This window comes from Dama dama, chromosome 5 (genome assembly GCF_033118175.1).
Source record: "Dama dama isolate Ldn47 chromosome 5, ASM3311817v1, whole genome shotgun sequence".
Taxonomy (NCBI): Eukaryota; Metazoa; Chordata; class Mammalia; order Artiodactyla; family Cervidae; genus Dama; species Dama dama.
The window spans coordinates 58,713,799-58,728,102 of NC_083685.1; the positions used below are offsets into that span (position 1 = coordinate 58,713,799).

A 14,304-nucleotide genomic window follows, 5' to 3' on the forward strand; every position below is an offset into this window, starting at 1 on the left:
CATCGGGGTCTGTGATCTCCAAAAGGCAAGATGAATTAGCTTTTCATTAAAAAAAATTTCATGACGGTACAGATACTAGTTCTGGTAAGGAAAATAAACTATATTGTGGAGAAATCAGCAGAAATTCCTAGATTAAGCTTTCCAGAGCCAAACAATTTCTGTTGCTTCAGATTTGAATAATTCTATGGAACTGTAATAAAATTTGAATTCCTTCTAAATTCTCAAATTTGGGAGGAGAATCTCTTCTTATTTTACTACTGGCAGGGGAAGGAGGAATATGAAATCATTCCCACCATATCTTAATGTATTAGAAGAGTATAGAGGTGTCTATATTTGCTATGTTCCCTCTGAAAGACACAGAGATGAGAGGTGATTCCGGTGAATCACTGTTCTATTTCATCTAGAGACCCAAGTGCTCTCACTGCTCTATTCCCTTAGGAGGTCATGTTCCTTTGCTTAAAAGAATATTGCCTGCTCTGTGAGCTAATGATTTGTTTGGAGGATGTAAGTCTCAGAGGTGAAGATAACCTCACAGCTTTTATAGTGTATCTTTCAAATCTTTGATCTGCTTGTTACTGAATACCTGGGACCCCTCAATAGCAAGATTAAAGATGCCTCTTCAGAGAAGAAAGGCAAAATTTGAAAAACTAAAAGCTCCTCAGATTTCCAAATAATATTTCTGCATTTCTTCATTTTGTCAACATCATATTGGTGTTATCCTCCATTCATGTTGTAATTGGATGGTAAATCAAAAATACAGTATTAGATCATTACAGCTTTTCCCCCCATATTTTCTAAGGAGGCAGGGAACTACAAATCTTGTTTTCAACAGTAGTTAATACAAACTAGCTCATGCCGAGGGCATACATAGACACTTTGAATTCCATTTAATTTGACAAATATTTACTTGGTACCTAGTAGGTGTCAGACATGCCTTCTTTTGTAGGGAATATCAAGAATCTGAATCTGATTTCAAGAGAGTCTTACTCTGATCAGGCAGACAAGGCAAGTATAGAAATGTCTATGATAAGATGCAGAATATGACAAATGAAAAATACTTGGAGAAATGGATGATATTTAATATGAGAAGAGAGAGAAGAAACAATATTAAGTGAGAAGAGAATGAGGGAAGATCTCAGTATATGAGAAGGACCTTTCAAGGTGGGTGAGATTTCTCTGGAGGGGGCTGGCGTTAGCTGAAAGTAAGGCAATAATAGGGTTATGGTGTGTATGTATGTGTGTGTGTAGACAGGGGAGGGAGGTGGTCAAAAAAGGTTGAGAAGCTTGTATTTAACTTGTGAACAGGAATGACTCCATGAAAATTTTTAAACAGAGCAAAGACAGAGTAATAAGAGTTATGGTTTAAGAAATAATTTTGAAGCATTTTAAAATTTTAGTGGAGCTTCCCTAGTGGCTGGATGGTAAAGAATCTGCCTGCCAATGCATGAGACATAGGTTCAATCCCTGGGTCAGGAAGACCCCTGGAGAAAGAAATGGCAACCCACTCTAGTATTCTTGCCTGGGAAATCCCATATACAGAGAAGCCTGGTGGGCTTTGGCCATGGGGTTGAAAAAGAGTTGGACATGACTTAGTGACTAAAAACAACAAAATTTTAGTGTAAAACAAATAAGGTGTTTGATAATATCCTACAGGTTTTATGTACAAACAAAATACCTACTACTAAAAATGTATACCAGTAGTATGTTAATTCTCATTTACCATGAATCTGAAAGATTAGTATTTTTCACTTTTATAATGATATAGCTCATTCAGGCATAAATTTCTAGTTTTGGTCAAATGAATCAACAAGAGTGTATAATTTTATAGAGTTATGGAGAATTTAATCTTCTCCACCACATGAATAGCTGAATTTTTACTGTCTGAATAATACTCTTTATTTTCTTATTATGGTAACATTGTTTTATAACATAAGTTCCATGTGTAGAACACTCTATTTTTACTTCTGTATACTTTACAGCATGCTTACCACCAAATTTTAGTTTTCGTCCATCACCATATAGTTGATCCCCTTCGTCCATTTTGCTCCCCCACTTCCCCTGTGGTAACCACTACTCTAGGACTCCCCTGATGGCTCAGTCAGTAAAGAGCCTACCTGCCAATGCAGGAGACCCAGGATGGGTCCTTGATCCTGGGAGATGTCCTGGAGAAGGAAGTGGCAACCTGCTCCAGTATTCTTGCCTGGGAAATCCATGGACAGAGGAGCCTGGTGGGCTACAGTCCATGCGGTCACAAGAGTTGGACATGACTTAGTGACTAAACCACCACCACCACCACCAACAACAACCACTACTCTGTTCCTGTATCTTTGTGTTTGTTTCTGTTTATTCATTTTGCTCTTTGTATTTTATTTGTCTAAATAATATTTTGAAGTGCATTTTTGTTTGCTCTTAAGCCCTTTAGAACACAACATGCCCTTATAAAAAATGGGGAGATAAAATGTAAAAAGAATAGAAACATAAGTAGCTTTATAGACTAAAGCAAAGCAAAAGAGATTTTTAAAAAGCCAAAAACAAGACTGCAATAAATGAACACATGACTCTGATCTGAAGCTAGTTTTGAGGAGTATATATTTTTTTCATGGTTATCATTGTGTTGGTTATAGTTTATTCCAACAAAATCTGAAAATGTGAGTAACTCAACTTATTCTGCACCAAACCATTCGCCAAAACAAGTAATCTAATACATGGATCATAATTTCACTGCTTTAGCTCCTGGGCAGAAAAGGTGAGAGCCTAAAGGGAAGATAATTCAAAACTACAGAACAAATGCCCAAATATATGACAAGACAACATCCTGAATAAGCAAAGTATTATGTGAAAGTTAACTATTGACTATAAATTTTTTTTTGAGCACTTGAAATTGCACATTGAAATTCAGCAAGCCATCCACTTCTGAAGATTTCATCTTTCTTCCCCTTACTGTGCTTCTATTAAATGAGACCTTTACTTATGTTCTACCTAGAGGACAGATAGTCACAAAGCAGTCTTCTATTGATGTAAAAGAGTCAATAAAATTTCTTTGCACCAAGTTTACTATTATTTACTACTTATTCTATGGAGGAAAGAAACAGCCAAACAAATTATTATTTCATGTAAATGACCTAAGGGTAAAAAAAGACTACTAAATAGGAGATACCCAGCAATTCCACTCCTGAATATATAGCCGAAAAAAGCACTCATTCAAAAAGAACAGCCCAATGTTCATATTGGCATTATTTACAACTGCCAAGATATGGAAGCAACCTAGGTGTCCATCAAGAGATGAATGGATGGAGAACAAGTACCCCCTCCCCCCTCTCCACACACACAGGAACACTACTTAGTCATCACAAAGCATGAAATTTTGCCTTCTGCAGCATCATGGGTGGACTTGGAGGGCATTCTAAGTAAAGTCATATAGAGAAAGACAAATGCCATATAATATCACTTACATGTGGAATCTAAAAAACACAACATACTGTTGAATATTACAAAAAGGAGGCTGACTCACAAATACAGAAAACAAACTACAGGTGACCAGTATGGGGAAGGGGCTACAAGGGGTGGAGGAGTGAAAGGTACAAACTATTGGTTGTAAGATAGACTCAAGGATATGTGGTATAGCACGAGGAACATAGCCAATATTTTATAAGTGCTTTATAACTGTAAGTGGAAAAGTAACCTCTAAAAGTTGTGTAAAAAGTCAAAATGCAGACAGGAGACGCCCCTTTATATTATGAAATGTTGATTTATGATTTGATTTGAGTTCTCAAACATTTAAAATATTTTGCTTTAAAAATTTGATTTACAAGCAAATAGTTATGTAGTCCAAAGGCCTTTCATAGGCAGCATTTAAAAAAATTGTTTAAAAATCCTAAAGTTCTTAAATGGGACTAGAACCCAGTCGAGTTGACATATAAAATCGACCCTTACGTCCACTTCTAGCTATTTGTTTTTAATAGACTACTCTAATTATCACAAGAAAATTATGTAGGAAAAAGTAAGGATTAAGAGAAATTACTATCAAATATTTTCTCAATTAATAGTCACAGCTGAATTAGAGAAAGATAGGAAAACTGATTATCATAAGAAAAGTAAGAGTATAATACTAATTAGCGTCTATGTACACTTGCTCTTGTTGGTAAGGTACAACACTGAACATTTTTAAAAACGTAAACCTATTTCATATTCCTTACAATTGATCAATACCTACTGTTGAGTATTTAAGATAACTGAAAAAATGGTGATTTGTCAAGTTGAATAAGACATTATCACTACTGTATGCTTTCCTTAAACATTGAAGTTACAATATAGTATGAAAATGCAGTCAACATTCACATAGCAATGAATAAATAAACATAAAATTACCACTAAAATTAAAATCGCCAATGGTTGAATAAACTTTTACAATGAAAATGACTTAGCCATTAAGAATAATACAAAAATCTACAGTGTTCTCAAAAAGCAGAAAAGAAGTTGTGATACATATATACAATGGAATATTACTCAGCCATAAAAGGAACAAAATTGGGTCATTTGTAGTGATGTGGATGAATATAGAGTTTGTCAAACAGAGTGAAGCAAGTCAGAAAGAGAAAGACAAATACTGTATATTAACACACATACATGGAATCGAGAAAATGGGTACGAATGAGCCTGCATGTGCAAGGCGGGAATAGAGATGCAGATGTAGAGAACGGAGTTGAGCGCAGTGGGGGAAGGAGACACAGCTGGGACAAACAGTAGCACTGACATGCAAACACGACCGTATGTAAAATAGCCAGCCAACAGCTCCGGGAGCTCAGCTCGGCGCTCAGTGATGACGTGGGTGGGGGCGTGAGCGAGGCCCAAGAGGGCGGGGATGTATATACACTCACAGCTATTTCATGTTGTTGTGCAGCAGAAACTAACACAACATTCTAAAGCAATTAGCCTCCAACTGAAACAAACAAACAAACAAACAAAAACCAACGCCTTACCGGTAGTTGGATCAGGTGTAATGTCACTTCTACTGTCCTTCCATGACAGCAGGTAGTCAAGGCTGGTGAGATCTGCAGCTTCTATACAGCTGTTAACCGTGAGCATCATTTGATGAGCTTTTGCTATTCCATAATGAACTTTAGTTTCATCCATCAGAGATATGTTCATTATGTCTGCTGTTGTGTTGAAAGCTTGCTGAAAGTATTCTGAAGCTTTGTTGTAGTGGCCCTAAAGATGTAAGAGGAATATTTTTTCTTAATTTTTAGTTTACTGTTCCACATATCTGCCCACCTTGGCATGTGCCACTATGATCTTTCAACAGTTTTAGCAGTTTATCTTCAAGAAGAAAGATGACAAGCAGGATCTCTCAGAGTAAGTTTTCTTTTAAAAGTTGTGATTACTAACCATGCGATATCTTAAAATTAAATCACCAAGAAAGGTGTATCAACCAGGTAGAATGCTCCGAAACCTAAGTTTTTAAGGTAAAAAATGGCCAAATATTAGCATTTTTTGTATGGTTCAATCTAATATATAGAAGCAAAAAGAAGTTTGTGAAAGAGTGAAACAATTCACATTGATTTGGATAGAATTTTCATACTTGTAGCATTGGATTTACCAAATGAAATCTTTTTAACCGGCTTTTGCTTTCAGGCACAGCAAGAGATCACCCTAGACAACTCATTTAATCAAAGGCAGGTGAAAAAGGATGAATATTGCTGCCCTTTGGTTATTGTGTTTTCCCATGTGCACACATCATTCTTGACCCAGAATGTGGAAGAAGACACATTTTGAAAAAATATGATCTTGACCACAGCACTAGCATAACTCAAAGGGTCATTTAAATGTCTGTTTTCTCCAAATCCTTTGCAACATTTTAAATTATAAAGATTCAAGGTTTTTTCTTTCCCTTCCCATCCCCTTCCCTCCTTCCTTCTCTCTCTTTTTTCCTTCCTTTCTTTCTCATTCTCATTGCTCTTTCTAAAACCTACTGTCTACAAATAAGTAACATTTACCTAACTCTCGCCAAGTGTGAGGACAGCGCTAAGTACTTCATAGGTATTAAGTCATTAGCTTTCATAGGTGACCTTATGAGGAAATATCATCCCTATTTTACAAATACTGTAACTGAGTCTGAGAGGGACTATTTCTGCCACCTCCAAGTCTTCTAAAAATCCTCCTTAAAACTCTTCCTCAAAAGAGGATCTTATTTTTAGGATTAGCTATACTTGCAAAGACTCTAGGGAATGAAAATTTCCTTTCTTCACTGATTTATAACCCTGGCAAGTCCATTCTCTTCCCTTCCCTTCCCTCCCCTCTCCTTTCTCTCCTTCTCTCTTTCATACACACGAAAACATGAATGCACAGTCTTTTGAAGAGGAATATTTTATTTACTATAAGCTTTCAAGTCATTTTTCTCATGGCATTTTATGAAGTAACTGGAAATAAAAATCACCATTGAAACAGCTTTATACTATATGTCAGTACAGGTAAGATGCATACTCAACAACCATGCACCTCTGTACAATCAGAACCCAAAGAGCAGAAAAACTGATTGAATAAAGAGGCTGCTAGCAAGGTGAGGAGGAGAGAAAGAGTAGGGCTTATGTGACAGTTATGTTATATACATGTACAGCACATATAACCCTGTTACATGCCCACAGGGACAGTTTAGGGGAACTATTCAAATGGCTCATTCTAATTAAATTTTCTAAAACAGACTCCCTCATCAATAACAATTTTTGCCTGTTAAGATGAACAATTCTTTCTCTTATTTCAAAATATAAAACAGGATTTTCTTAGATCCTTTTTTTGACCACACTCCAAGATATATGAGATCTCAGTTTCCCAACCAGAGATCAAACTCGCACCCTAGGCAGTGGAAGCGCAGAGTCTTAACCACTGGCCTGCCAAGGAAGTCCACTAAAACAGGATTTATATGAGAATTAGATTTTGCAATTAAGAAAATATAAAACTGTATCAAATACATTTGTATGCCAATTAAATAAGTTGTATGATTGAAAAATAATATCAATATTGAATATGAAAATAAAACTAGCTAAAATTATAAATTGTTCTGTTAGATATCAAAGATATGGGACAAAATAGATGAAAATACATGGCTAGACCAAATGTTTCTATTTTTAAAAACAGAGAAGTATAAGTATCTAATTATTATTCTAGCTATCATCCTGAGCTTTAGGGTGTTCATTTTTTTCTTAAAGTCATTATTGAATTTGTTACAATACTACTTCTGTTGGTTATGTTTTTGGCTTTTGGCTGAGATGCGTGTGGGATCTTATCTCCCCCACCAGGGATCAAACGCATAACTCCTGCCATGGAATTCTCCAGGCCAGAATACTGAAGTGAGTAGCCTTTCCCTTCTCCAGGGGATTTTCCCAACCCAGGGATTGAACCCAGGTCTCCTGCATCACAGGCGGATTCTTTACCAAATGAGCCACCGGGAAAGCCCTACTGCTGGTGGAAGTATTCATTTATTAAGTATTCTAACTGTTATTAGGCCTTTTTTAAACAAATGCTTTCCCCCCTAAATACTTCTATATTAGGTAATCATTCTTCCATCAAATTGTGCCTAGAGTTCAATCTTGAGACACACATACCTGTCATAAAACTGCTATCAACCTAGATTTCTCTAGTTTAAGGCTCTCTTAAGAAATACAATATCAATTCTTCTCTGATGCAAGAATTTTTATACATACCTTTTTAGAGGAAGGTTTCATTAGTGTGTTTTGTAATTCCAGATCTTTTACTCTTAAGGAGTTTACCATCTAAATTTAATCCCCTCTTCAAAGGTTCTGTCCAACCTTCCACAGTTCCTGTTATCAGGGAATCCTCCTATTCTATTAGAAAATTCAGAAGATTCCAGTAATTAATCCTGGCAATCTCAAATAAGAGTTTGAGGATACAGAAGTGATATATAGAAATGAATTTATGCATCTCATAAGTGCATTTTATTGGAAGAAACAACTTCATTTAATGTTATAAATATCACTAACAAGCATTCAGTGGACAATTTCAGGACAGGATCTTGATGACATCATAGACCTTGAAACAAAACTTGCATTATTACACTATAAGAGAATTTTCATGCATTATTGTGATCCTTCTTAGTGTCTAAATTGTCATCACTTCGTCCAATGAGCAAGCTCAAAGTAAATGGGCATTTTCTTAGTACAAAGGAGGAATCATTTCTTATACATTTTCCTTACCATGTTGCTGTTGGAACTACCATCGTTTTAATTAGGTGATTATGCTCTGACCTCATTAGAGGATAAAAGATCTCGTAAAGGGTCTACATCTATTTATTTTCCCTAAAATATTCTCATCTGACTCCTTTATATTGATGATATATTTTCAATTGAAAACCAATCACATTGGAAGGGTGGGATGGGTGGTCCATCTTCTATCATTATACAGCAAAAGGTAAATTAATTAGGATGTTTTTAAGATGGGTTAACTTTAATTATAATAGCACTATAATAATTAGAGAAAACTGTATATTTCCAAATAGAGTTTAATATTATAATTGTGGTCTTATAAATAATATTATTTCTTGGAAATTACTGTTAAGAATACAATTAGAGGGACTTCCCTGGCTGTCCAGTATCTAACACTTCGTATTCCCAGTGCAGGGGGCCTGGATTTGATCCCTGGTTGGGAACTAGATTCCACATGCTGCAACTAAGAGTTCAAATGCCACAACTAAAGATCCCACATGTTGCAAATTAAGAGCCGGTGCAGCCAAATAAATAAAAATAAATAAATATTGAAAAATAATACAATTAGAATATATTTCATGAATAATATAAAGCCAGAAAAGGTATGACGAGGGCTGTTTATAGAGGTCCTTAAAAGGTAGACTGACAAGTGTCAGCACTGTTAGAGTTGCTTTTAAAGATTCAGTGCAATTTTTCAAAATGTCAAACTATTGGACAAAAATGAAGCAGAAGCTTGGAATTTTAAAGGGACTACTTACTCTCAACTGGCATGAAATTGGTTACAAATTTATGGATCAAGTCAATGAACTCAAGTATTTTTGTTCAGAAAAATATTTTGAACCCTGTGCAGGTACTCTTCCAGAAATTGGAAAGAAATTAAAAATGGGCAGACCTGTTCTCTGTTTTCATTAAGCTCCTATTCTAGACACATTCAACAAGGAGTAGAAAAACATCATAAGCAAGAAAATGGTGATAAGTGCTGCATGGCAAACTATAGTCACACAAAAGGGTGAGCTGGTGGCTACTTTTGATTAGGTTGCCCCAAGGAAGACCTCTCCGAAGATGTGGCATTTAGCTGAGTTATGAGTGACAAGAAGCCAGCCATGTGAAGTTCCACTTGGGGACCAGTCCACACAAAGCATGCTGGCTAAGGCAAATGTCCTCAGGTAGAAATCAGCTCAGCATGTGTGAAGAACTCCTTCAAAGTCCCTTTGCCTGTGGCGGAGAGGATAAGGAGAGAGGAAGGCAATGAAATCAGAGATTGGGAGTGGGGTAGGTAATGCATCTCATACAGACTCTCAAGTCAGGGTGAGGATTTCTGTTTATGTTCCCAGAAGACTGGGAAGCAATGGAAATATTTTAATACAAGAAATAACATGATTTTATTTACATGAGTGCGTGCTAAGTCACTTCAGTCGTGTCCGACCCTTTGCGACCCCATGGACTATAGCCCACCAGGCTCCTCTCTCCATGGGATTCTCTAGGCAAGAGTACTGGGGTGGGTTGCCATGTCCTCCTCCAGGGAATCTTCCTGATCCAAGTATTGAACACATATCTTTTACATCTCCTACACTGGCAGGCAGGTTCTTTACCACTAGTACACCTGGGAAGCAATTTTATTCACATTTTGAAACAATTACTTGGGCTTCTGTGTACAGACTGGATTAGATGGAGGAGAAATGGGGAAATAGGTTCAGAGATTACTTCAACAGTACACATGAGAAAACATAGTGTCCTAACCAGATGTGGGTCACCTGGAGAGAGGAGGGCGGATTTGAGGTGTGTTTTAGTGGCAGGAAGGTCAGGGTTTGCTTCTGGATTGGATATAAAGCAGGATGGGAAAGAAGAATCAAGAATATCCAGATGAATGGCTTGAGCAATGGAGCTGGTGGATAATGGCTGTCATTTATTGGTATGTGGAAGCCTTGGGAGAGGTAGGTCAAGGGAGGGAGGAAATACACGAAATCTGAGATGTCTATTAGGAGACACTCAGGGAGAGATGCTAGGGGGACAGCTGGCTTCACAGGTCCTGAGTCCTGAGGCGAGATCAGAGTTGAAGATATACATCTGGATGGTATTTAAAGCCATGGGCCTATCTGAGGTCAGATAAGAAGAGCTCATAGATTGAGAAGAGAAGGTTGCCTACAAAATGCCTGAATAGTATTCTATCCTGCTTAAACATTAAGTAGGGAGAGAAATAGAATTTAGGGAGAAAGATGGATGAGTTGAGTTCAGTTTTTAATAGGTTATATTTGAAGAGATCTAAGTGAAGACGTCAAATAGGCAAGTGAGAATGAGCCTACAGGAAAGAGAGAGACCCGAGTTTGAGAAACTAAGTTAAATGCTACTGTGGATCCAATATATGCCAGGAGCCATGCACATATTTGTAAATTTCTCATCCTCAGATAACCAGTCTTCAAGGTGTCTTGTTATTGATATATGACAGCTGAGGAAACTGAGGATGAAAGAATTAACTTGCCCAAGGTCACAGGTAAGAAACAACCGAGGGCAGATTCAGTCAGGTGGGCAAAACTTGGTATCGTTCCTCTGTCCTGCTCTAGTTTTATTCAAGGAAAAGCTTAACATTAATAGATAGTGTGTGTTCCAAATAGCTTGTGAAATTGCTTGGGTAGATTAACTGGAACAAAGGCATTTAATACAATTAGGAAACATTTATAAACAACTGAATAGTAGATATATGAAATAATGCTTTTAATGAAATAATGCTAATAATGATTGATGCTTTTTCTAGGAAATGGCTTTGCAGGACTAGGAGGAAATTTAGGATGCCTCAAAAAGACAAGGAGGAGAAAAAATAACTATCACTTAGTTCTAATCCACTTAGCTATACATTTTCAAATCATACTTTTAGAGTAATGATTTAACATCTCAATCTCAGCCTGAGAAGTCATTGGTAGATTTTCTGACTTGAGAAAATACCAGCAGAGAATCAGAAAACTGCACAAAAACTGAGAATAACATTAATAATTTTAGTTTCAAAGCTTTGTCTCGAAATCTGTGATATCATAAAAATATTACAGTATTATGTTCTTAATATTACACTATCAGTGACTATTTACTACATTAAGATAAAAGCAATCACAAAGGCATATGACTCTACTGGTATCATTGAAGGTATGCATATTTGAAGAGAGCACGATACCTAGAATCCTCCAAATTTTATAATAGAATAGGGATACATTGGTAAAAAATATCAACTTTTGGTACTTGACACAGCCTTTGGATATTATTCGTTTCTAGCTTTAGATATTAAATTCTTCTTCAAAAATTACTAATTAGAGAATAAGTACATGTGGATAAGATACTCTTGGTAAAAAATTAAGAAAATGTGAGTATAAAAATATGGCATTCATGCTAAGTCGCTTCAGTCATGTCCAACTCTGTGCAACCCTATGGACTGTAGCCCGCCAGGCTCCTCTGTCCATGGGATTCTCCAGGCAACAATACTGGAGTGGGTTGCTATGCCCTCCTCCAGGGGATTTTCCCGACCCAGGGATTGAACCTGCATCTCCTGCACTGGCAAGTGGGTTCTTTACCACTAGTGCCACCTGGGAAGCCCTTACAAAACTATTACCCCTCAGATATGTTTATGGCTTTTACCTTCCTTATGTTTTCTGTAATTGGGAAAATACAGGCTGATATTCAATGTCCATGTTATAGTTAAAAAAAACACACACAACTGTATTCTGGGTATTGTTTGGTAGGAGGGTAAAACAATTTGTGCTTTTTGCACCTCTCTTTTGAGGGACAATCCTTTTAAAAGGTAAGACTACACATGTTTTGGGACTTCTCTCGTGGTACAGTGGTTAAGACTTTGCCTTCCAATGCAGGGGGTGTGGGTTTGATCCCTGGTCAGGGAACTAAGATCCCACATGCCTCTTGGTCTTAAAACTTAAAACAAAGCATTATTATAACAAATTCAATAAAGACTTTAAAGAAAACTATCCACATTCTTCTTCATCCCCTCCCAAAAGGCTACATATATTTATTAGGAATGTCAATTCTGCCACCCTAGCATTAAGCTTGCCCATTAGATGGAGAGCTGCAGAGGGGGGTAAGCTTTGACTCTTATTTTCATCACTATATCCTGAAAAAGTACACAAAAGGAAATACAAAATCAGTGATACAGGGTCACCAGAGGCAGAGAGCAGAACACAGAGATGGGGCTGGCAGGCACCCAACAGAGAGAGAGCCCTGGGGGTGACACATGGGGGGGGCAGGGCACAAAGAGGGGCAACAAAGTGGGGAGAGATAGGGGACAGCCACAGGGGACAGAGGGGTCCTAGAAATACAGGGCAGGTGGGAGGCAAGTGAATGGGTGAGGGAGGAGGAGGGGGAAAGGGGGACAGTCAGGACTAAAGGGCACAAAACATTATTACTGAATGAGAGGACAGGGAGGAGGCCAGTGAGCCAGGGTGAGCCAGAGAGAAGGATGCCCTGTGCAAAAGCATGGATTCAAACTAATTTCAGACTCTTATTTTCATAATAAAAAGTCTAAATAATTCTGAAATGATTAAAATCACTGATATGATATGATAGTGGTTCAGTGGATGAGTTTGAATACCACTGCCACATAGAAGCTTGGCAAGTTGGGGTAGGTTACTCAAGCACTCTGAGCTTGGAAAAAAGGTAATTGTGTGATACTTTGTGAGGGCAACAGTTAGAACCAGACATGGGACCACTGACTGGTTCAAAATTAGGAAAGGAGTATGACAAGGATGTATATTGTCACCCTGCTTATTAAACTTCTATGCAGAGGGCATCATGTGAAATGTTGGGCTGGATGAAACCCAACCTGATCTGGGTTTCAGCCAGCAACCCAAGATTGCTGGCAGAAATATCAACAATCTCAGATATGCAGATAATACCACTCTAATGGCAGAAAGTGAAGAGGAAATAAAGAGCCTCATGAAGAAGGTGAAAGAGCACAGTGAAAAAGCTGGCTTAAAACTCAACATTCAAAACACAAGATCATGGCATCTGGTCCCAACACTTCATGGCAAATAGAATGGGAAAAAGTGGAAACAGTATCTGATTTTATTTTCTTGGGCTCCAAAATCACTGCAGATGGCAACTGCAGTCACGAAATTAAAAGACATTTGCTCCTTGGAAGGAAAGCTATGACAAACCTAGAGAGTGTATTAAAAAGCAGAGACATCACTTTGCTTATTACAAATGTCTATATAGTCAAAGCTATGGTTTTTTCAGCAGTCACATACTGGAGAGACTTAGACCATAAAGAAGGCCGGGTGCCAAAGAATTGATGCTTTCAAATTGTGGTGCTGGAGAAGACTCTTGAGAGTCCCTTGGACTGCAAGGAGATCAGACCACTCAATCCTAAAGGAAATCAACTCTGAATATTGACTGGAAAGACTGATGCTGAAGCTGAAGCTCCGTTACTTTGGCCACCTGATATGAAGAGCCGACTCATTGGAAAAGACCTTGATGCTAGGAAAGATTGAAAGCAAAAGGAGAAGGGAGTGGCAAAGGTGAGCTGGTTCTAGACAGCATCACTGACTCAACGGACGTGAGTTTGAGCAAACTCCAAGAGGTAGTGAAAGAAAGGGAAACCGGGTGCGCTGCAGTCCGTGGGGTCACACGAACACGGCTGAGCGACTGATCAACAATAACAAGCTGGAAGAGGAAGAAGGAAGAGGAGTTTCTCTTCCCAGTCACTGCCTTCTGCATTGACTAAGTCCTGCTTTCCTGGGGCCATTCTGGACAACATACTATGGGAAGATGAGGATCAAATGCACACAGAAGTTTAAAATTCTGCAAATTTTTCCCTTATAAGCAAGAAACACAGTATGCTCACTTTTTCGTTGTAGATGTCCCCAAGCATTGTACTTGCTCTCACAAAATCCAGGTTTTGAAAGTTGTTTTTTGCAATTTTCACAAATTTTTTCAAGTATTTGACTGCTTCTGCCATCTGTCCTTGGCTAGGAAAAAAATATAAGAAATCATTCAAATCTCATCTCACTTAATATCATGTTAAGAAAAGATTTCTTTGTGTCTTTGCTTTAGAAAGTGTTAAGACAGTTACCAGGATAATGAAATGTAGGGTGTA

The 14,304-nt window shown here is 37.7% G+C and overlaps 1 protein-coding gene across 1 annotated transcript in view; it reads right to left on the bottom strand.

Moving 5' to 3' along the window:
- TTC29 (tetratricopeptide repeat domain 29) overlaps nt 1-14,304 on the bottom strand; it is a 253,090-nt gene that overhangs the window by 90,404 nt on the left and 148,382 nt on the right. The window contains exons 10-11 of the mRNA XM_061140907.1: nt 14,053-14,176; nt 4,980-5,208 (exon numbers count right to left, since the gene is read on the bottom strand). Of these exons, the coding sequence (XP_060996890.1) occupies nt 4,980-5,208; nt 14,053-14,176 (353 nt within the window). The remainder of the gene's footprint in view (nt 1-4,979; nt 5,209-14,052; nt 14,177-14,304) is intronic.